The sequence below is a fragment of the Eretmochelys imbricata genome, chromosome 22 (assembly GCF_965152235.1).
Source record: "Eretmochelys imbricata isolate rEreImb1 chromosome 22, rEreImb1.hap1, whole genome shotgun sequence".
Lineage (NCBI taxonomy): Eukaryota > Metazoa > Chordata > Testudines > Cheloniidae > Eretmochelys > Eretmochelys imbricata.
Window position 1 is genome coordinate 20,145,869 of NC_135593.1, and position 24,612 is coordinate 20,170,480.

The window sequence follows — 24,612 nt, forward strand, 5'->3', positions numbered from 1 at the left end:
GCTTTTGTGGAGAACTAACGCCAGCTGCATCCTGGTGGTGCTCTTCCTTCTGATGGATTACTGAGTTGGGGCACAAACAGAGTCTGCTGCCACTTTCTGATGACAGATACAACTGTGACCCTAATTAGCTGTGGCCATTAAAAATGTATCAATAGTATTGCTGTAGCAACTAGAGGCCCAAATGGAGACTGGACCTCTATGCTAGGCATCACACAATAAAAAGATGTGCTTGTTTTTTAACCCCGGGGTTCTGCTGAAAATTCTGGGACCGATTCAGTCCCCTATTAAGTGCCCTTCACGCTGCTCTAGCGATGTAGACAAGTTGCTGCATGTGGCTTTATGCCATTCCTGCTGTGTGGATGGAGTGCTTGACCATTAATCTTTTCAGTGGCTTAGAGCAGCTGGCCGTTGGGGGTAAGATACTCTAAATTACACTGGGGAACAAGTTGGCCTCTCAAGATCAGGTTATGGGTGGCATAAAGGTGACTTAGTCACCTTTGGCCTAGCTCCTGGTTTGTGCCTCCTGAAGGTTGCAGCATAGAATCTGTCTCTTCTGCCTAATTTTCCTTATTTGAAGTAATTTTTTGCTTCCTGGCCCAAACTATTGGGTGTGCTGTGTATCTCAGTGACAGATATTAATTTATATTACCCCACCTGATTAAAGCCCATTGTGCTGTGTGCTGTACAAACACTGAGTAAGAGACAGTCCCTGACCAAAGTTCACAATCTAAATGGGTAAGAGAGGAAGTAGCAGTATCCCCATGTTACAGAGGGGAAAAGGAAAGTGAGCCAGAGAAAGATTAAGTGATTATTTTATATAAGCTATTGAAAGCCTTTTAAACAGCTGTGTAGATTTAAGAGTGTTACTGCCATCCTCACAGGCAGTCCTAGCCAGGACTCGGAGAATAGCCTTCTGTATGGTTGCACTGGAGGGAACAGACAAGAAGTGCCAGTAGGGAACTCCATCTGCACTAGGACCCAGGAGCATTTCTCCTCTCTGAAGGCTAGGCGGCTTCTGTAAGACACCCCAAAAGCTGTTGAACCAATCATTCACAACTGGGACCAGTGATGGGCAAGTCTAGCAGTAGACTCCTATGGGAGGAGTTTGGGCTGCAGAGAGGCTTAGGGACTCAGTTCCCAGCTGTCTGGAGAATGACAGTGTGTGGAATTACGTCACCCCCAACGTCTCTCAGTAGCTGACTCAGAGTGGCTTTCATGGCTGATAAGAGCAATAACCCACCCTCCCAGCAAGCAAGGAGACTGCTGTGCACCATCTGCAGAATGGGAGACAGACTAAGCATGGATGGAAAATCCTGAGCCACCTCTGGTATCCTCGTCCCTGCTTCTAGGAGTGGAGAAGTTTGTTGCTGTATAACCTTGGGCTAGAGGGCAGGGTCTGTGCTGGATGGCTGGAACCTGCAGATAAGCTGTGGTTAGTGTAGTGTCGCATCATTTTCTGCTCAGATTTTTCCTAGGCTACCTTAGATGGATCTTTGAGAAATGTTAGCTTCTGACTTTTAACCAAACCGATGAATGAGATGCTGCTGGCTTCTATTGCCTCCTCTGCCATAGCATTCATGGTTAATTAAAACACCTTAGCACAGCTTTGAACTGTTCCCTGCATATTAAAATCCTTACTCGTTTCCCAACAGACCCTGCATTTCTGCTGCTGCCTGATGTCATCCCCTTCCCTGCCTCCCACAAGGAAACAGCAGCCCTAGCTCTGCAGTGCACATGGCAGCAGAGGTTTATAGCTATTCCCACTTTTCTGAAATGACTTTAAAGGGGGAGTGAAGTACAAATGCCTGCCCACATTTTAGGGCAAAGTCCTTTATCCAGGCTGTTTAACAGAATCAGGGACAGAAAGAGGGCATTGAGTCAGCATGAGAGCTGCAGCTGAAACCAGTGTTAAGTGCACACTGACAATAGTTAGCAATGACACTAGACTTAAAGAAGAGCTCTGTATGGCTGGAAAGCCTGCCTCTCTCCAACAGAAGTTGTTCCAATAAAAGATATTACCTCACCCATTTTGTCTCTCTAATTTCAACTATGAGGCATTTCATCTGGAAAGAGAAGGCATTAATCTTTTCTTCCACAGCACGCCTATACCAATTTGTGAAATGTGACAGGGCCCAACAGAAGTTAAGAAGCATTAGGCTCCATTGCTATTTGGGTGGGATACATACAAGCTGTGCTGTGAGAAGTGGGATAAGTGACTCAGAAGGGGGGCTCTTTCTTGACAGTGTTGAAGTTTATGCTTCAGCTTGGTGTTGGCATGCTGTGCTACTGGAAGTGCTGTCTTATAGATGAGAATTAAGCTGAGATCTTGGCAGTTTGTGGTTATTAAAGATCCCAGTATTTCTTTTGAAAGCAGAGGGTTGTTATCCTGGCTAAATTTTAATTCATAGAATTACACACTGCCTCCCTCCAAGTTTAAGTGAATACAAGACTCTACTTCTTGCACTAGAGCTGGTGTAGAGAGTTGTTGGGCACTGCTAAACAGCTGATTGATTCCACCCCAGAGGTGGTTGCATTTCAGTGGTGGGAGGAAATGGTCTCTGTTTGTAGCTTACTTTTGCAACACACTCTCAGCGTGAGGGTACTATGAGAAATGTCTCTATTATTAATGCTATATTTTTCTCTAGAGCTTCCTAGCTGAATACCTTTGCTAATGTCATTTTCTATATGCAGGATGCTGCTATTCTTCCTCCTTTTAACAGGGACCCTTCCAGCCTTTTCCTCACTGGTTCTATTCAAGGGCTTTAGAGGGATCATCTCCCCATGCACTATGCCATGCTCAGTTGGCTTCCTATTTCAATTTATTTGTATTTGATACAACTTCATTGTGAAGCATTTTCTATACAAAATAAATCCCCAGATGTTTATATATGAAGCAGAGGCCCTTGGGGATGCAGCTGCCGGAAAGGAAAATCTTGTTGGCACAAACTGCCTGGGCAATTGAAATATACATGAGAGAGAATATCTGGTCCCTGTTTATGTTTAGTTCTCAAAATGAATTCAGGTTTCAGAGCAGCAGCCATGTTAGTCTGTATCAGCAAAAACAACGAGGAGTCCTCATGGCACCTTAGAGACTAACAAATTTATTTGGGCATAAGCTTCGTGGGCTAGAACCCACTTTGTCTGATGAAATGGGTTCTAGCCCACGAAAGCTTATGCCCAAATAAATTTGTTAGTCTCTAAAATGAATTCAGTTGTACAAGCATGAAGCTGAGAGCTACCACTAGAGGGCATACTTCCTACCTGCCCCTTACAGTGCCAGTGGGTTTGTCTCTTGGAGAAGTCGTGCTTAGAACACTTACTGTTTTGTCAGCCTTTGGTAGGTCATGATGTGCCTCAGCAGCTTGGCTTCGGTATCCCCTAACAAATAGGGCCCTTGCAGGAGGCAAGGCAGGTAGATTTGCCTCCATAAGAACATAAAAGGTAACTGGTCAAACTCACACAAAGAAAGACGTGCTCTTCTCAATCGCTTTCAATCTGGATTTTGTTTGAAAGTAATTGTGCCTTTTTTTAAATAAATTCTCTGCACAAAATGAACAGTAGATCCAGCCACAAGCCTCAAATGCAGCCTGGCATAAGCAAATGGAGAGAAGGGCCATCACAAGTGTCAATGTCCACCATTTTCTAGGCAAACTCCCCCTTTGGCAACTGACCCCCGAGAACACAGCATGTCACAGAAATCAAGTGGGTACTCTCTGCCTTTCATGAATGCTAAGTAATTGAGCCTCCCAACCCCCTTGCAAGGTAGGTCAGTCACCTCCATTTTATAGCTGGGGAAACAGAGGCAAAGAGAGATTGAATGACTTTCCCAAGTTTGTGACAAGCAGGAAAGTAAGTCAGGGCCTCACCCCCAGTCTTTAATGAGACACATTAAAGTTAGTGTATTTTTAAAGCCAGACATTTGCATCTAACCTAATACTAGCCCTCAATATCCTCTGCTCTGAGTTTAGCAAGCAATTGGTAATAGATCTATGACCTGTTCCCCCATTCCGCTTCCAATTACTACACAGAGAGACTAACCTCATTATGAACAAGAGGCTGTGACACCAAATTATACATCTACTAAGCTCCAAACTTTCTTCAGAAGACCATAATATAGCTGTGACCTGCACATACAGTACTTTCTTTAGAGGCTATCTAGAATCTACTAACTCTCTTCCACACACACTTGCTCTTTTATATGAACTTTTCTCCCAGCATGTCCGGCTCGGAGTTGGCCCTTTAAATCTGGCAACTCCAAGCAGATGTTGACCAAAGTAACCATTTTGTAGCTGGCAGTTGTTGACTGCACCTCCCTCTTCCCTTGCTAATAAGTGCCTGTTCTGTTTTTCCCTCTGCCTGCTGAGGAGATGGCCCTTTTCACAAAGGGAGGCATCTAATTTGAGACAGCATTGAAGTATGATGCTCTGTTTAGTGTAGGTCTCAGTAAGTACTGTTCTTCCCCCTCCACAATAAAGCCTGTGCAGGCTGCATAGGGTCAAGTGTAAGTTCCTGGGGTTTGGCTTCATTGGTTCAACAGCAACAGAATACAAATCTCACCCCAAGCTTGGCTGTTCATAGGCTTTACTGCAGGGTCTTCTTGTCTTTGCTCCAGTTCTATCTGACCAGAGATTCACTCTTGCATTTCCAGTGGCCTAATGTAGTTAACCATGCTGTACCAGCAGCTTTACTCAGCACTCTAACTTCTTTGTTAATGGGATGAGTCAACATCCAAGCATGAGGCTGCAGATCCTCCCATTCTATTCCAATTCCTCCAGGTAATCCAAGAATGGGGGTTTGGAAAACTTGTTCTACTGAATTCAAACTTGATGGGGAAACGTGCAACTTAATTTGGATACAAGGATTTTTTTTATTATTATTTTGCTTCCTATCCTACACTGTTCTGTAGCATTGCCATGTGCTGTTAAACATCCTACCAGGTAAGACTATGTCACTTGAGAACCAGGTGAATCCTGTATATGGTTGTGTAGAATGAGTTTGCAAAGTGCTTTGAGGTTAATTGGTATGAAAGATCCTTGATGAATGTTTGATACTATTATTATATTGTGGGAAGGAATTGACCCTCTTTCTCCTTTGAGTGGCAGTATAGGTACCCTGGAACAGGAAGATATCTCTAGCAATTATGTATCTCCCTTGTCACACAGTACCTATCTGTGAAGGGAAATTGTCAGACTACTTAATGATGGGCTGCAGCACCACTAATTAATTAGAGAAAGAAGTCCTGTTTGGGATTACAATTGTGATCTTGACTTCCAAAACAAGTGCACTAGCCGTGGGGTAAAAGAGCTACTTCCTGAAGGTAAATCACCAAACCTCTTGTTATAATTAACTCAGGCTTCCACTGTAGCTGACCTATCTATGCTGTTAATCCCCACCTACATTTACTGCTCTGTCCATGGATGAGAAGTTACTCAGGCTCAGACAAGTTTGACACAAACAGGGTTTGTGACGTAAATAGCACATAAATGCCATGTTGCAGAGGCTGCCAAACTCACTTCATTTTAGGACAGGAGATTAGACTTGACTAGTGAAGTGGCTGAGAGGACCTGGCAGCATTCCACCCCATTCAGGGTGCAATCTATTTTAATGGACTTAAAAAAAAAAAAAAAAAAAAAAGTCTGTATAAAAAAGTTTTAATGAAAAACCATCCTAATAATGCTCCCAAAGCAGGACTCCTGCAGCATGACAAGTGTGAAATAAATGGATGACATGCCTACAAACTCAAAATGGGCTGGGCCAGCTATTCTGTGTTCTCTTTGCTACCACTGCAGATATTAGTGTTTGGTTAATGACTTTTCTCCCTTCTCATCCACCTTCTCCTTGATTTGACAATGATGCTTTAGGGAAACACGGTACATTATGTTCAGACTTTAGGTTTTCTTTTTAAAATTAATATTAATGGTATTTCTAATAGTTTAAATCCCAACAAATTGCTGTTTTAATTAATTAAAACCATCTCCTGCAGCATTCCTAAAACAAAGTGTGCTTCTCAGATCAGAAGCCAAGGCTCAGAGAGGGAGCTCGTTACCGAGAATATGTTACATCAGGTGTTGTACTGTATTTTTGAGGAAACATGTCCCGATAGGACATCTGAATTGGATATCAAACCAATTCTTCCATGACAGATAAACTGCGAGTTGGCAGCAGGTAGACTGTGATTTTTGGGAGTGAAATCTTAGAATGACTGTTCTTCAGTCAGGTCAAAGTACTTTTGATTGGTTACTTACTGTTTTTTGTTGTTTGTTTTTCTTCCAAGAATAAAGTTCTTGCTACTTTAGCCAGACTTCCTCTGCAGAATTTGCAACCAGAGAGTTCTGTGCTAGTGCAAGAGAACAGAAAGAGAAACTGATCAGAGTCTAGGCTATTTTAATTGTTCAAGTTGAATTAAGTATAAAAAGTAAACAAACAGCACAATTGGTGCCAAGTGAATTAGATAGTTAATGGGTGCACAGGGTCAGAAAGGTCTATATCCAACAGAGAACACTCCCTCCAAAACCAGGAATTGAAGTCAAGCATCCTGAATCTCTATTTTTATTTTCTGTTAGTAGATAGCTATGAAACCTACTGGCAAAGTGTGTCTCATCACCCTTTAGTGGCCGGTCCACATGGATAACTGTACACATGCTATCCTTACTGCATTGGCTAACGTGGTGGAGGTCTGTGCTGTGGATATAAAGGTGTGAACCCTGCTGATCACCTGAGTTGGAGGTCAATATATTTCCACTTGTTAGAATTTCTTAACAGTTTTTAATTACATGATCACATTCTATTTTTCCATAGGATTCCTGCCTCGTTCAATGCACAGGTTGGTTCTGCTTTGAAGGATGAATCAGGGTTATGTAGTGAAGGAGACTGTTGTCTATACTAGGACCGCTGCCTCATGTGTTGCAGAAGTTGGCAGGTATGTAGTGAATGAAGCAGGGGATTGCAAGAAGAGAAAGGGCGGTCTCATGGTTAAGACTGTATCATGAGGCATACACATAAAGGGGCTGAATTAAGGTTGTACCTTGGCTTTTCCTAACTTCTAAGTGCTTGACTTTACAACCTTAGCATTCTTTTAACTTGGAGTTTTGGATGTAACTTACCAATTTTAAAAAACAAACTCAAAAATAATAAATTCTCTCATGTGGAACAATATTGACCCACAACTTGAGTCATCAACAGGGTTTGGACCTTTAGATCCACAGCTTGACTTTGCATTCTCAATGTTTTAATGGAGGTGTTTGATAGAAGTATCCTTATTTTATAGATGGGGAACAGAGACACATATTAATGAATTTGCCCAAGGTCACCCAGGGAGTCAGTGGCAGAGCTCGGAATTGAACCCCTCTTTCCCCCCCAATATCCTGAGTTCCATTCTAGTGCCTTAGCCACCAGATCATACTTCCTCTCAGTGCAGCCGCATGGTAAGGAGCAGGAGACATGGGCAATTGATTTATGTTTCAACTGCAAGCCTGTCCAGAGTGAAAACCCCACATTGGTAATAAATATTATGGCTGAACTCCCCTACCCTGGGAGCCAGAGCTGACCCTCAGGCTCACCCTCTGCCCACCTGTGGGGGCCAGCGGCAATGTCATGCGTGGTTCTTATGGCTGCTTTCCCTTCGAGCTGAAAATGCAGCGTCCAGTGAGGGCTTAGGAGGTGGGGCTCTGGGACCTCGGCGCTGGGAGGGTTGTAAAGAGAAAGGAAAGCACACCAGGAGGAAAAACAGGTGTGTGGGCAGCAGCAGATGGGCAGGGAGTGGTGCAGCGCGGCTGGGGATGCAGTCATCAATTGCTGCTCTCCAGAGACCTGGCTGTGCAGGCAGGCCCTGCTCCCCTCGGTTGAAGGGGCGTCGGCGGGGGGGGGACGGGGGACGACAGGACAGATTCCAAGTAGCACCAAAGTTGTCTTGTAACCTGCTCAGGGATCTTCCCTCCAAAGACTGGGAATGTTCCCTTCATGGCCATATTGAGTTTGTAAAGACTGGAGCAGTTCACAGTTTTTGTAACTACCCCTGCCCTGCTTCCCTTTGCTCTGGGAGCTGGCATTTCAGCAAGAGGAGGGATACTGGGATGTGGGCTTGGCTTGGCCTCAGACAGCTCGCTGGGGCAGGGTGGAGGGAGTGAAGACAACGGATTCTGCTGGCAGTTGAGCCTGAGCTAAGAGGAGGGCAGCTGCTGCGGCACCTGAAGTCGGAGAGAAGAGGACTGAAAGGGGCAGGGGGCATTAAAATATACCATGGAAGCATAAGGGGACAAACAGACTGGGGGAAATGGATTGGTGGGCACCAGGGAGCTGAACAGGCCAGGGGTCCACATGGGGCAAACAGATGTGGGGGACAGGAGGTTAAAAATCTGACTTAGGGATTTCCAATGGGTAAATCAGAACATGGCGGAGGGGGCTACACAGGTAGAGCAAAATAGATGGGGTATTACTGGGTGGAAAAGGAACTCTTGGAGTGAATGCTGTGAACAGGGGCAAAAACAGATTTGGTGGGAAGCTTCCCATCAATTTCAGGATGGTCAGGGACGCAACCCCATGCTTTGGGTGTCCCTAACCTCTGACTGCCAGAAGCTGGGCAGGATGACAGATCGCTCAATAATTGCCCTGTTCTGTTCATTGCCCCGAAGCATCTGGCACTGGCCACTGTTAAAAGACAAGATACCGGGATAGAAGCAGCACAGACATAAGCAGCTGTGGAGGGCACAGAAAAGGAGGTTACTTCCCCACCTGCTGATGTCCATCTGTGGAATGCAGTGCATGACAAAAACTCAAAATGAGAGAGAGAAAGATTATTCATTCATGAAATAGAACATACTGCAAGATGCCTTCCTTTAGTGTGACATTCTCTGTAGCCTCAGTTTCAGGATTCTTTATTTCTGAAGGGGATGCTAAATGTATGTGAAGTACAGGCAACTTGGGGACTAAAATTAGTGATGTTCTCTAAAATAAGGGGCATTTGAGAAGTATGAGAGAGAAGGTTTCAGCCAGTGAAGAACAGGGGAGGAATCTAAGTGTCCCAGAGGTTCACTGAACCAGTACATTTGTTTTGGAAGCTGACATGCTCCAGAATCTCAATTTTCATTAGGAAAAAAAAAAAAAAAAGGCACGTGTGTTCATTCTGCATTTAGCTCTGGACATGGTGAGGCCCATGTGGGTTCTTGGGTGATTGAGTTGCATGGTCTGGGTCCAGCTCCTATGGAAGTTCTCTGTGTCTCACACATGTGATCTGTGTGGGAGACAGACACATTGCAGTAGTCAGGGCAGGGTTGTGGTGTTTCATTAATTCTTGTTCATCTTGGTTGGGTAGAATTTTCTGTAAGTAGGTTTTAGAATTTGTCAGTTGCTGCAAGTTTTCAAGCTTGCTCCATGGTGGTGGTTTCTTCTTGGCTTCCAGTAGGAAGGAAGCCACCTGTAGGAGGAAAGTTCTGCCCAGAATGAGTCTGATATTGACAGCCAGCTGGATGCTCCAATCCAGGGTGTGGCTGGCTGCATGGGTTGGTCTGGAGAGATTCCCTGTGAGAACTTGAAGGGAAAAGGTCTGGGTAAGGAGGCTTAGGATTGTTGTATCAGAGTTGTGGTCCATGTGGACTTTGAAGTCTCCCAAGATGATGACTCTTGTGAGCTCCATCCCCATCAGATTGTGTGTATCTCTCTCTGTCCCTCTGGGAAGCCTTTGCTGCCTGGGGATCTCATCAGTAGGATGCCTGTATTCCTTTTCTCTGAAGTGGATGCACTAAAAGAATTGTATTGAGTTAACTTTCTCTGTGTCTTTGTGTAGAAGGGAATGGAATTGTGACTCTGTCACCAGGCAGTTGCTCCCTACGCCAAATAGAGCAGTCAGGGAGGGGAGACTGGGGGGGCCATTCCAGTTACGGGGCTTGGGGTGGGGGCCTGCTGGTGCTTGGCAGGGATGGGACGGGACAGAGAAGTGCTGGGTGTGTATGGGATATGTGATCCAGCTATGGCTAGGTGTGTGTGGATCCTGGCTGAGGAGCTGGTAGTTTATTTGGGGTTCCTGACTGTACAGGAGCTGACAGTGTATTGGGGAGCTGTCCTTTTATGGGGGGAAGTGTCAGTGTATTGGGGGTCCTATGTAAGAGGAGGAGGCCTGTCACTGAAGGGAGGTTGTCAGTGTATTTGGGGGGCTGACAGTGAAGGGGGGCTGCTATCTGGAGGAGCAGTCCTGACTGGGAGAGCTGGCAGTGCCTGAGGGTCTTGGCTGTGGGGGATGTCAGTGTATGGGGAGGGGGCTGGCTGTGGGGGCTGTCAGTACAGGGGGTTTCTGGGCTGGCAGGGGGTTCTGGCTGGGGGGCTGTCAGTGTATGGGGGGTCCTGGCTGGGGGGGGCTGTCAGTACAGGGGGGGCTGGGCTTTCAGGGGGGCCTCTGCCTGGGGGGCTGGCAGTAGAGGAGGGGTCCAGCTTAGCAGGGTAAGGGGGGGGCTTCAGGCGGGGGACTCTGGCTAAGGGAGCTGGCTGGGTGGGGGGAGCCAGGCTGGCAGAACTGGTGGACTGGCAGGGGGCTCTTGCAAGGGGGGCTGGCAGGACAGGTAGAGGGTGAGGGGGGTCCTGGCTGGGAGGGCTGGCAGTACAGGGGAGTCTGGGCTTGCAGGGGCGCCCTGGCTGGGGGGCTGGTGGTAAAGGGGGGGGTGGGTCCAGCCTGGCCGGACAGAGGGAGCTCTGGCCGGGGGGGAGGGTGTTTTGCCCTGGGGGCTGGCAGGGTAGGGGGCCTCTGGCCGGGGGGTCCAGACTGGCAGGGTGGTGGTGGGGCTCTGGGCGGGGGGGCTGGCGGTAGAGGGGGGTCCGGCCTGCCAGGGTGGTGGGGGGGCTGGCGGTAGAGGGGGGTCCAGCCTGGTAGGGTGGTGGTGGTGGTGGGGGGTTCTGGGCGGGGGGGCTAGCAGTAGAGGGGGGTCCAGCCTGGCAGGGTGGTGGGGGGGCTGGCGGTAGAGGGGGGTCCAGCCTGGCAGGGTGGTGGTGGGGGGTTCTGGGCAGGGGGGCTAGCAGTAGAGGGGGGTCCAGCCTGGCAGGGTGGTGGGGGGGCTGGCGGTAGAGGGGGGTCCAGCCTGGTAGGGTGGCAGGGGGTCTCAGGTGGGGGGGCTGGCGGTTGAGGGGGTCCAGCCTGCCAGGGCGGTGGGGGGTCTCGGGCAGGGGGGCTCTGGCCGGGGGGCTGGTGGTAGAGGGGGTCCAGCCTGCCAGGGTGGCAGGGGGTCTCAGGTGGGGGGGCTGGCGGTTGAGGGGGGTCCAGCCTGCCAGGGCGGTGGTGGGGGGCTCTGGGCGGGGGGGCTAGCAGTAGAGGGGGGTCCAGCCTGGCAGGGTGGTGGGGGGGCTGGCGGTAGAGGGGGGTCCAGCCTGGCAGGGTGGTGGGGGGTCTCGGGCGGGGCGGCTGGCGGTTGAGGGGGGTCCAGCCTGCCAGGGCGGTGGGGGGTCTCGGGCGGGGGGGCTCTGGCCAGGGGGCTGGTGGTAGAGGGGGGTCCGGCCTGGCAGGGTGGTGGGGGGGCTGGCGATAGAGGGCGGTCCGGCCTGGCAGGGTGGTGGGGGGGCTGGCGGTTGAGGGGGGTCCAGCCTGCCAGGGCGGTGGGGGGTCTCGGGCAGGGGGGCTCTGACCGGGGGGCTGGTGGTAGAGGGGGGTCCGGCCTGCCCGGGTGGCAGGGGGTCTCGAGCGGGGGGGGCTCTGGCTGGGGGGCTGGCGGTAGAGGGGGGTCCGGCCTGCCAGGGTGGTGGGGGGTCTCGGGCGGGGGGGGGCTCTGGCCGGGGGGCTGGCGGTAGAGGGGGGTCTGGCCTGCCAGGGTGGCAGGGGGTCTCGGGTGGGGGGGCTGGCGGTTGAGGGGGGGTCCAGCCTGTCAGGGTGGCGGGGGGCTGGCGGTAGAGGGGGGTTCAGCCTGCCAGGGTGGCAGGGGGTCTCGGGAGGGGGGTCCAGCCTGCCAGGGTGGCGGGGGGGCTGGCGGTAGAGGGGGGTCCAGCCTGCCAGGGCGGTGGGGGGTCTCGGGCGGGGGGGCTCTGGCCGGGGGGCTGGCGGTAGAGGGGGGTCCGGCCTGCCAGGATGGTGGGGGGTCTTGGGCGGGGGGGCTGGCGGTTGAGGGGGGTCCGGCCTGCCAGGGCGGTGGGGGGTCTCGGGCGGGGGGGCTGGCGGTTGAGGGGGGTCCGGCGGTTGAGGGGGGTCCGGCCTGCCAGGGTGGCAGGGGGTCTCGGGTGGGGGGGCTGGCGGTTGAGGGGGGTCCAGCCTGCCAGGGTGGCGGGGGGCTGGCGGTTGAGGGGGGTCCGGCCTGCCAGGGTGGTGGGGGGTCTTGGGCGGGGGGGCTGGCGGTTGAGGGGGGTCCGGCCTGCCAGGGCGGGGGGGGGCCTCGGGCGGGGGGGCTCTGGCCGGGGGGCTGGCGGTTGAGGGGGGTCCGGCCTGCCAGGGCGGTGGGGGGTCTCGGGCGCGGGGGCTCTGGCCGGGGGGGCCGGGCAGGTGGGAAGGGGGGCCGGGAAGCGGGGCCCCTCTCGCCGCGCTCCGTGCGTGCCGGGGCCAGGCCGAGTCCCGGGCCCCTCCGCCGCAGGGCTGGCCCCGGGTGCTGCACGGCCCCGCCGCTGGGTTGTGCAGCAGGCAGGGCCCCGGGCCCCGCTGCCGGGCCCGCGCCTGGCGCGGGGTGGGAGTTATACAGCGCCGCTATGGCAGCGTTCCGCCGCATCCAGGCCCCGGCGCCGCGCTCTGGGGTCGCCCGTGCCCTGGCTGCCGGCTCGCCTTATGCTGGGTGTCGATGGGCGGCGTATGAATTATCCAGCTGCCCGGGCCACGCCACGGCGGAGCCCCGCACCCTGTATTGCCGCGGCTGCATGCAGCGCCCCTACCGGCGCGCGCGGGGTATCCAGGCCCCAGGGCTCAGCCCGGCCCCGCTCTCTGGCTCGTCGCCTCACAGTAAAGATGGCGCACAGCGGTCGGTGGCGCTTCCCTGCCCGGCCCGGCAGCGGCGGCTGGGGCCGCCGGGGGCTGGGGGGGTCCCGCCTCCGCGTCCCGGCCGTGCGGAACCTACGGGCCCCGGAGCCGCCGCCTCAGGCCGGGGCGGGCGATGCGGAGCTGGGGGGCCCGGGCTCCGGCGGGGCGGCGGGAAGCGGGGGAGGCGGGGCAGTGCCGGGCTCCGGCGGCCCCGGGGGCCCCGCGGCCGGCGTCGGACCCGGCTTCGATGCGGCGCTGCAGGTCTCGGCCGCCATCGGCATCAACCTGCGGCGGTTCCGGGCGGCCTGCGGGTCCGAGGCGGGCAGCGGAGAGGTAAGGACGGGCCGGGGCAGGGGACAGCCCGGCCTCGCGCCCGGCGGAGCCCCGCGCTGGGCTCCGGGAGGCTGAGCCAGGGGCTGCCGGCCCCGGAGAGCATCTCCCGCTCCGCCCTGGGCCGGAGGGCACACCCCTTCCGTGCGCACACCCAGCGGGCGGAGCGGCCGCGGCCCCGGCCCCGGCCCCGGCCCGCGAGCCGCTTCCCCGGGCAGGGCACCGCACCGCACCGCACCCCGTGGGGTCCGGCCTGCTGCCCCCAGCTCAGAGCCTTCTGCCCCCGCTGCCGGCGGGCACGGCCCCTCTGCCCGCCGGGGGGCAGCCCGCCCTCCGCCCCGCGCGTGGCGCACAGCGCAGCCACGGCGCAGGTGAGCCGCCACCCCACGCATCCTCCGCCGGCCTCCTCTGGGCCGGCACTGGCCCCCCTCCGCAGCCGGGGACAGGCCCTGCTCCCCTGAGGTGGATGTGGGAGATGGAGGGGATGTGGCAGCAGCCGCAGCAGCGTTTGGTAGAGAAGGAGATATGCCTCCCATGCCGTCCCCAGGCTGAGCAGACACTCCCCACCGGCCCTACTCGGGGGCAAAGAGCAGCCCGCCTCCCCCGCGGAGAGATTGCTTCCCCCCAACTCAGACATTTTGTTATTGATCCTCTTCCTCGGTTCTTTCTCCATCATCCTTCTGGAGGAGGAAGGCGCCCTAGCAACTGCCTCTCGTGGGAGGAAGGATAGGAGGGAGGGGTGAGGGTGGGTGAAGAGCGTGTGCTCCCCACCATCAGTAGCCGCAGAAGGATGTGGGTAAAAAGCTTCCCCCCCATCATGAGCAGGTAGGGCTGATAAATGACATTTACTCTTCCTTCTCTGTTGTGAGAAAGTGAGGGGGGGGTAAACCACATCTGCTCCTTCCCTTCCCTTGATCAGGAGAGGATGGGTAAAAAGGAACTTGCCCCGTCCCCCTTTATAAACAGTAGGCGATGGAGGTCCACGACTGATGCTGAATCTTTATTCCTTTCCTTCTAAAAGGACAGTTTTTCAGATAAATGCCTCTTCTGATATGTCTAGACGTTAGAGTTTCTACATTTGTTTTCTTTAGGATTGAATGAGCAAAGGGATTTAAATAGGTAGGATTGGGGAACGTGAACAACAGCTGCTGGGGGCTGGGGAGGGGGCGGGAAGGATGCTCTGAAGTGCGCTTGACTGAAACAGAAAGGGAAAGATGTCAACAACCAGCCGCCTCCTGTGTGCCCTGCTGTTGGTGCCACAAGCGCGCTCACACAAATCCTGTTCAACCCTTCTCCCTTTCACCGCCCCTAGCTGCACCTGGGCTTGGAGGGAGACCCCAGGGGCAGAAAGGATGGGGGAGAAAGCAGCTTAATTGTAAAAAGGAAGGTTGGCATTTTTGTAGAGTTGTTCATCTTCCTGCCTTAATTTTTTTCTAAGCGTTTCTAAGGCAGCCAGATCAGGAGTCTGACAACAACCCGCCTTTTGACAGTGCTGGGAAGACATGATGGGGGCGTGTTACTTACTACTAGCTGCAGCATCCCCTTTTCTTGTTTCTCTCCTTTTTGAAGTACCACCATTCACAGCCTTCCAAAGATGGAATGTTTTCAGGCAACATATCAGGAACATATTTACTTTTGAAGGGCCAATTCCATATCTTGATTTAAAGGAAAAATCTCAAAATCACACTCTTAAAAACCAACAGGATCGCTTTCTTATGTTAATAATATCCAAAGTTATTAAAAATGAAATAATTATAGAAAGCTAATTTACTTATCATAATTTTTACTGTTTACTTTTTGTATTGTCCTCATCTGGTAAAGTAAAACCAGGCTGGTCAGTTTCAAATGTTGTTTATAGTAATTTTCACTTTCTGGGGCAGTTAGCTTACCACTAGCAGAATCCTACAGTATATGAATTGCATTGCATTGCAAGGGGATGTTTAATTACAAACAAACTATTAAAACAATTTCATGAAAACATTCCTTTTAATGTTACCTGAAAATTTTAACAAAAAATAAATATTTTTTTAAACCACTCAAATTACGCAGGTGAAAACATCCCTTTACTTAATAACACAAACTCCCTTTGGCTGGATATAATGATTAAAAGATTAGATTAACCCTGAAGTTACTGTATCAACTTGAAGGAAGTTAGTATCTTATAAATATGAATTGTCTGGTAAAAAATGAAATCTGAACAGTCAGCCTACTGATCATAGAGTTATTATTTTGAGCCATAGGAGGTAGGGGTTATAAAGAAAAGAGGATTACATATGGCAGTGGATTTTTGTCCTTTCATCCCCATGTGTATTTTGGAATTTAGAGACAATTCTAATATGTATTAGAAAATATTTGTGCGTTTGAATCTAAGGACATCATATAAAGAAAGCAGTGAGGACAAACTTGTCCTTTACTGTTAATGAAGAAAATATTTCTTGTCTTCTAGATAAATGCGTTTACTAAATGTTCAGCTAGCAATGACTTTTTGAAGATAAGCAGAAGAGCAGTATTTTGTGGTAATTGACAACATCTAATTACAACTCTGTATGAGGAAGAGCTTTGTTTGCTTGCAAGAAGGGTTTATCTATTGGGCTATGACAAATGACCTTTTAATTTTTATTAAGCTGCTGAAAAACTCCTGCCTTATAGTGTTATGGAATGGGGAAAAAAATATAGTTTCCCTGATAGCTTATTGGTTATAGCCTGTGAGGAAGCATTAGTTGAATTTCAAGTGACATCATATGGACCAGTATGGAATAATACCTGTTCAAATTTATTTAAAACTACATTGTTAGTGGTATGCTGAGACTCCACAGTAGTAAGGCAGATACCCATACACACTAAAAGTGGAAGGCAACTTGAATAGATTCAGTATTTTTTCTCATAACTGGTAGAAACACATTGCTCCCTCCTGTGTTTTCAGTAGGTAGTGTTTCCTTAAGATCAGACTAGCTGTTAGTCTGTTGCTTTCCAGGGACTTGGTTATTTTAACAGATGATCTCTGAATATGGAGGTCAGAAGGTTCGGGGCATGTTCATCATAAAGATTACACTAATCTGAAGTAATGCAGCATATTACTCAAAATCCAGCTCAAAAGTTTGTCTCTGTTCCCTGTTGAATGGGATGGAGTAGTATTCGGTTTAATATCTGGCTAATAGGGTTCTAGCCCCTGATTGTGACAGGAATTTGGGAGCAGAGCTTCTTTATCATCCTTACCTCCAAGAATCCAGTCTCCTTTTACCTAGGACTCATTGTACTTAAGTAGTGTCCTGTGAAGAGTTGCATAACATCTACATTGTTCATGATTTCCATGAAGTCAAGGATTTTTCCTGAACTAAGCTGATCAAAACCTGCTGCTTACCTGCTCTAAAACGACTCATCCTGAGTTGAAATCTTAGTGATTATGTAATATTTTATAAGTCTGAATGGAGCTAGATGTAATGTCCAGGAATCCTTGGAGATCAAAATAGCATGTAAGAAATTGTTGTATTATTGTGTACATTTGTGTTATGGTTGGTACTGTTTTTTAAGCAGCTGTTACTCTGGTCTGGTCTTTTTTTATATAACTATCAAAAATGTGGTGTTAACATTGATTCTAATTTAATGCAACAAACTCAGAAAAACTCAGTTAAGTGTGGCACTCAAACTTTCACTTACCTCATTGTGCCATCGTCCAGAACACAGTTAATTTTACTTATTATGCTGCATGTGCTGCAAATCCTAGGCACAAAAGAGCCAAAGAAAAACAGAGCAGCTCCTTCAGAGATGATTTCTTGTTTCTGTCCATTCAGTGAAACTTTAACATTATTAACATAGTTGTTTTAATTTTCTTTGTTACTCAATAATAATGTAAGGGGCGAGGAAAGCCAATGGATCTCCTCCAGTCCCCTGCCAATGTTGATTTTGTGCAAATCCATTGCTTCTAGTACAGTTCAGTTTCTTTCACTGAGCTGCATTATCTTTTTTTTTATCTGTAGAATGAAATACTAAAATGTTAGGCTTTGACTTTGCAATAGTTAGGGAGAGTTTTCACATAGTAGAACCAAAACAGATTGAAAAAATCTTGTTCACATCAAATCCTTTCTACTTGATCTGAGTGGAATCCTTTCTACTTGATCGTTACCTTGAGTTTAATAATCAGGAGGATTTTGGATAGTATTTGTTTACTTATTCTCCAGACTATAATATGGAATTTTTGTATAGTAGAAACCAAGAAAAGTGCTTATGTACAACTGCTCTTTATCAGAGTTAAATGTCGGCCCGTTATGTTGTTTCAAATAATGTTTAATTGAAGCTTTATGTTTAATTGAAGCTAAGCAAGTTAAAACAGTTACAGATCCCTGGAAAAGGCATTTAAAATGAAAGTCAGATCGTAACAGTGATTGTCGTGGCACTGGTAGTGTTGTTGTAATTGTAAATGGATCATAATCTTCTCTGAGGCAAACATCAGAGCTTTAAAGGGTTACTAATGGCTGACTTGTTTTGAAATTGCACTAGATACATGTGTTGGGAGGAGTGACTTTCTATTACTGCCGTAGTCATGCCTGAGCTGAATAGCACAGATGATTTCTTTCCTGCACTTGCATTAAAATTTTGTATCTCAGAACTTCCTCTCCTGATTTTATGTTAAAGGGTCATTATAAAACTGTGTGTGTGTGTGTGTGTGTGTTTAATTTCTGAAGTACAGTTACAGAGCTCTGCCTATTAGTGGTAGCTTATTAAGTATGTGTGGATGGAGAGATTTAGACTATTATTAGATATTTATGTAAAGCAAATCCTGACCGATTAAATGCATGTTGTAACCAGAGATATTGAACATTCCTTTTTTTCCCCACACCTGGTCTTTCTGAACTGTTCTAGGCTCCTTCATAAGAAATATTAAAATTCAAGTATAAATAATAACCATACTAAACCAGGGTCCTTTTAGGTTTTTCTCAGTGTTTCCTTACTTTGCTGAATGCTGGTTATATGCAGCTCTCAGAATACAAGTGTTCTGGGTTGTAGATTCTGAGAAAGTAGATTCTTTCTGATGGAATGTTTTATGTCCAACTTTTCAAAGAAGGCAATGATTTATAATGTACTGTTAGGTTAGGGGTGATGGTGTTGTCTCTTACTGTGTCTTGGCATGTTAACACTATGAGCATCAGAACTCTTTGGCATCATGGTTCTCTCAGCTATGCTACTCACAACACAATCCTTACAATGTTTTATTGAATTAATATTGTGTTCCCCCCCACGCACTCCCCCCAGTTTTCCAGTGGAGGAGTCAAATTATTTAACTGTGGATATTATCATACCACATCAGATTCAGTCCAAGGAATCAGAGTGGGTGGGGACAGTTGAGTAACCTGTTGCCTCCTTGAGGTAGCAGTTAATTTTTCTGCCATTCTTAATTTGGGGGAGAGGGTATAAAGAAGTTCTGGGAGTTGGGTTTTCATCTCTCTTCATCGTTAGGGTTGCCTTTACTCCCATACTGTTGCATGTGTTACACACAAACACAATATTTTGCCATATGTGTTCCACAATCACTTGTTACAAGGTGCAAAAGCACTGCCCTCTCTTTTCCCCTTTGAAACTGTTTGTGATGGATATGCATACAGGATTTACAGACATAGGTGCAAAAGCCTGCCACCTGCTTCATTTATTACCACTTAACCCTTTGAGTACTGCCTATAGCTAATGAATTGGCATTTCAAGGACCTTTTGATGTATGTCTTGTTCTGCTGTTCCCTCTTATTTTATTTGAAGTCATAACAAGATGGTTTTGGGGCATGGCTGAGAGGAGGAATAGGGTATGCAACAGAGTTAAGATTAGGAAAGATTAGATTAGGGGCCATTCAGTCAACATTTAAGTCAGTCAGAAGATGTTTGTCCCCACCACATAATTTTTTGAGATTTGGTTTTGAAAATGTATCTTGCAAACTTTTATTACTAGTTTAGAGTATATTTCTAAATTGATTCTTAGCCAGATCCTTTACTTGCCTGTTTCCACCACTCTAAACAGCCAGACAAATGTTGTAGAGGGGTGATCATAGGCATTGCAACTTTGTGAAAGCAATAGCCTGGGAGCTTCCATCCAAGGAGACTACAGCTATGGACCCACATATCTTTGAAAGTTTACCCAAATTCTAGCTGCATGTAAGGGTGGTAGCGGAAATGCCCCTGATCTTTAAATCTGTTGAAAGAATTCTCATTGGTTTAAGTACATAAATGCTGAGGCAAGAAGGCATTTTGCTGGAGTGTTGTTTTGGGAAAGTTCATATTCATATGAAGAGAAAAATATACCTTGCTTTAAGGTGGGTATTTCAGTGAGAGGGACTATGTTGCATTGGTATGGAAGGAACATGCAAAAATCCCAGTATTTTTATTCCCTTTTCAATTCATCCTATTAAAAGCTTGGCTAGAACTTAGCCAAATGGCTTTGTTGATGGTTCATCAATATGAGACAGACAGTGGTATCATTGCTGAACCCTTGCCTCTGATTCCTGCTGTCAAAGCCATTAAAATGCTTGTCAGGATACAAAAAGGGTCTGGAGATCTCTCTTATGAGGTTATTGAAAGATGCAGTTAGCCGCTTCCCCAGGACTTTCTTTCCAGATTGGTACAGCATCTTTAGAGTACAAGTATATTTATGTCTGGAAGTATCTGAATTATTTCACTATTCTGCTTTGATGTGTCTGGGCATCTTTGACTCTTAAACATAAAATGGACATGAATGATTAAAAAAATCTACAATATTTTATCTATTCTCAGTTGTCTCAGTTTATCCTAAGTATTGCTTTCTAAATGTTCCACTTAAGAAACTGACAGGGGAAGAGCTAACTTAGCAAAAGTGATGCATTGACAGGACTGATCAGTTTCCCAAATTCCATCTGTTTCACTTTTCACTCACTGAGTGCAGGATACTGAAGTGATGTACAGTTTCTTTATAACACTTTGGGTGACCCTCTGCTTCACAGGCCTTACTGAAAGGATGTTGCCGTCAGAATGAAACTGTTTCAGGTGATTCACATTGCAGAAAGCATTTCTTGTTCACTCAGGGTGAAAGTTGTGACGAGAGATTATTCATATGGAGTAATGAGAGCATGGGCAGGGTTGATAGAACACAACTAGAGGTACACCATCAACTACCTGGAAAACCTTGGACTGATGATATATTTTGTTGGAGTGTTGTGTTTTAAGTCTGAAAGTTGTCTTTGTGGCTGCTGCTTGGGATTTAGTTCATGGGGGTGATCTTTGCATTCATCTTAACTCTGTAATAGCATTGGATTTTTTCTGAGTTACGCCTAACAAATAGTATCTGCTTTAACAGACCAGACTGAGCCATATACTACTAATGCTCCTAGAATGTGCACTGTAGTAACTTTGTGAGAATAGGCATCATGATCAGTTTGATTTTCTAATTCTAAAATTAGTTGTCAGTGGAGACTCTGGAAGCTGGAGTTCTGATTGTGTTTATGCTGCTCTTCCTGTAACTTATAATTGCTAAGAATATGGGGAGCCAGTTAAAAATGTAGTGTTCAATTTGAAGCAGAATTTCTTCTATTCCTGTTGTTCCACGTTAGAGCTTGTCTTATGTGGAGGCAACACAGTGAATAATTCTGCTGTGCTTTCTGAGAGGTCTTACAAACTGATTTTGCTTAGTACCTCTATTTCTAGACTAAGTGCCAACAGATGTGACATTCTTTCTCAGTTTCTGGACAGGCATTCACTTATAAGAATATGGAAGTCAAATGAGTCCTCACTTTGCTAGGCTGGATATAACAAGAACTCCAACTGCTCTGGTGCTTGTAAATGACAATGCAGCTCATAGTAGTACTTCAGAAATTCAGGGATGTACTTATTGGGCTAGCTTAAGTATCCAGTTATTTTTGATCAGAAGGTGCACATGAACATCTAGCTTGATGCTGACATGGTAATTTTTTGCTTTGTCTTCTTTTCAATATGATGGGAGTGCATTAGATGTTGTGCCAGTAACTACTGGACAGTCTGCAGAGTTAGCTTCTGAAGACGGCCTCTCGCTTGTCTTTCTGAGGAGATAAGATACTATAGAACTGGTTGACTTTTAAAGAATGAACCAAAAACTAGGGTGTAGGAGATGAAGTAAAGTAAATCATTGTTGAAATACTCGTCTTTAAATTAAATATGTCCCCTTCCCCCAAGTGCTGCCTGGAAAGTTGCATTTTTATTTCTAGTGCTTCTGCCTGTCAGTTTTGATGACAACAATGATTCCGTTTGCCTCTAAGAATCCATATCGTGCTCCAAAACTGAGACACCACTGGAATCAGTATCTTTAGGAGAACTTTCCAGTTGAAACCCATTTTAAAAATCAGAATTCCTTATTAAATCTTTAGATAGAACAACTTTGGAAAATGCTGTAATGTTGCTCCAAAGTCTTACTAAAATGGTCTGCTAATTCATCATCATAAAGATTTGGATATGATTTTCTGTGGTTGAATTACACTGGTTGTAGTGAAAAGATTTTGTCCATTGAGTAAGAACTTTAACCTATGAACCGTCTAGATAGTCTGTAATATTTTGATAGGAGAGTTTCAATGTATTTCTGCCCTCTAGATTTAGGGGATGCTGCACCCTGTCTGTGCCATTGGGCTTTTTGCTTCCTTGTCATACTGGAGGGACTAGCCTGTTCTCCTCCTTTTTTTTTATTTTCCCAAGTGACGTTTTTGTGTTGCATTATGCTTTCTCAGGTAAATGAGGTCATGTTTAAAATCATCATGTTTTTAATCACCCTGTTATGCTTTATGGTAACTTACATTAAGATAACTAGAGAGATTGTTTTCATGCTTCAGTCTACTCAGGATGGAATGTCGATACCTGTCGTATCTTTAACTGATTCAGCATTCCAGCCTTCCACATGCATGTTGGGATTTCAACAGCTGCCTTGGTACTTTCATCTCTGATTAGTTACCAGACTACCTGGATAGATCATTATTACTTCTTGTCCATCAGTGGTGGTATTGTCATGAACAGGCCACTTACAAGCATGATTGACAGGTGTGGCCACACCTCTTTCAAGTGCAAATGAAGCAGAAAGAATTATTTGTGAAGAAAACAGCCTTTTTATTGAAGGTACTCCAGCAGGCAGTTCTAGTAACTGCCTGGTATGAAATAAGAAAGAAATAATAATCTCTAGGATATTGGGTCAAATCCAGAATTAGTTCATCCTTTTGGAGAACTGGGTTAACAGAGCTCTCAACTTAAAAATAGTCTGAATCCCAATTCTGAATTGACTAGGGTGCACAATTGTAGGAATTGTTCCAGTTTGTTGATTTATGACCTGCAGATTACAAAATCATCATAGAATGTCTGTTAACAGAATGAATAAAACATTATGAATAGTCAAAGTTAACTGAATTATGGAGAGACAAAGTCATTCCATAGTTAAGGTTGCAACTGAGTTTCTTCTTTGAGTGAGTGCTCATGTGTATTCCACAATAGGTGTGCATGCTCGCCACGTGCACCGGTGTCGGAAGTTTTTCCCCTAGCAGTACCCATAGGGGAGGAGTGCCCCCCGCAACCCCTCGAGTGGCACCTGCCTGGCGTGGTATAAGGGGATCTGCGCACTCCCCCCACCCTCAGTTCCTTGTTGCCAGACAACTCTGACAGAGGGGAAGGAGGGCAAGGTGTGGAATAAACATGAGCAACACATCTCGAAGAACACTAGTTACAGAAAAGTTAACTGTCTTTTCTGTTAGAATTTTTTTGTCAGTCCCCGTCCCCCCCACATACCCTCAGAACAGTCACATCTGCTTCAAAATGATTGCTACTAAATATGAAATAAATTGGATGAGTTCCTGAGAAATGGCATCCTAGAACCAGAGATGTTCACCAGAGTTCAAAAAGCTGTCAGTTTGAAGTAAAATGTATATAATACAAAACCTAGTAGGTAGCGCACTGCACTTGGTCTCAGGAGACCTGAGTTGTATTCCTGACTCTGTTTCTGGTCTTCTGGTTGACCTTGGGAAAGTCACAGTCCCTCCGTGCCTCAGTTCTCCATCTGTAAAACTGGATAATGATACATATCCACCTTGTAAAATGCTTTGAGATCTTCTGATGAAAAGTGCTATATAAGAACTAGATGCTATTATAATATTCCACTGGCTCAGATCTAGTGCACAGCAACACGGTCTTATTAATTAATATCCAACTTAAAAAAAATTGGAACCATTGTTAGCGATCATAGACTCTGTTGGTATTGGTATAGCATGTCAAATGACTGCTTGAAACCTATGCTTTCATGTAAAAAACCACTTCCACCTGCTTTCCTTGCCTAGGCAGAATTCATTTGAAATACAAATTGTAAATAATAATGCCCTTCAATCACCTCCCCCTCTGTCAGCCAGGTTCTCACTTAGTTTCCCCCTTTCCTGAGATAGATGCTCTAATAGTCTTCTGTAGCCCAGAGAAAGGAATACCCTTTAAAAACCGACAGGAAATTTCTCAGATGGAGAAGGTAGAAAACATTAGTTCTTTCCTCCTGCCCTGTCTTTTCTTGCTACATTCCTGAGTGGTTTCAGAGTAGCAGCCGTGTTAGTCTGTATTCGCAAAAAGAAAAGGAGTACTTGTGGCACCTTGGAGACTAACAAATTTATTTGAGCATAAGCTTTCGTGAGCTACAGCTCACTTCATCAGATGCATTCAGTGGAAAATACAGTGCTTTCTCCTCACTGTGACAGCTCTATTCCTAGTTGTCTCCTTATTTTCTTTACCGAGGCACCTGCTCCTCTCCCTGCACCCCTCTATTAGAAACACAAAGTGAGGGGGAAGTGTTCAGGAAGAGAACATAGAGGGAATATTTAATGCTTCTCTCCCTTTTCCACCTGACAGACTTTATGTGGACTGCAGCAGTTGGGGTCCCTTCTAATGACTCATAGGAGATTTGCTTCTGTTGCAGACCATAGGGAGGCAAATTGAGGGGGGGAGTTCTAGGAGCCATTTGTCTTCTGCTACACTCTGAATTCCTCAACTCTGCCTCCTCATTTGAACCACTATCTTCCTTGCTTAATTCCAGTATTCTCCAGCAAGGCTCCCTTTCCCTCCATCCCCTCTACCTCATGCCCTTTTGAACCAGAGACTCAGTGACTGGTGGTGGAGAGAGATGTGTTAGGATCTTAAGGAAGGATCTTAAGAAGACAAGGGAAAGCATTAAAATTTTCCTCCCTATTCCACTCAGTGTGCCTTCTCTGGTTTGTAGCATCAGGACTTCCTTTTGATGAGCCCCAGGAGGTTCTCAGCTCCTTTACCTAATCCTCTCTGCTTCTTGCAGACTTCATCAAAAGCCCAGCCTCCCTCGGGCACCTTATGGCCCATCTTCCCCAAATACCCCTCAAGCTTTTAGGTGTTATGAG

General features: G+C 47.3%; 1 protein-coding gene across 1 annotated transcript in view; it reads left to right on the forward strand.

Moving 5' to 3' along the window:
* Positions 1-12,901: 12,901 nt before the first annotated feature.
* KMT2A (lysine methyltransferase 2A) overlaps positions 12,902-24,612 on the forward strand; it is an 86,380-nt gene continuing 74,669 nt past the window's right edge. Inside the window, exon 1 of the mRNA XM_077839834.1 lies at positions 12,902-13,246. Coding sequence (XP_077695960.1) covers positions 12,902-13,246 — 345 coding nt within the window. The remainder of the gene's footprint in view (positions 13,247-24,612) is intronic.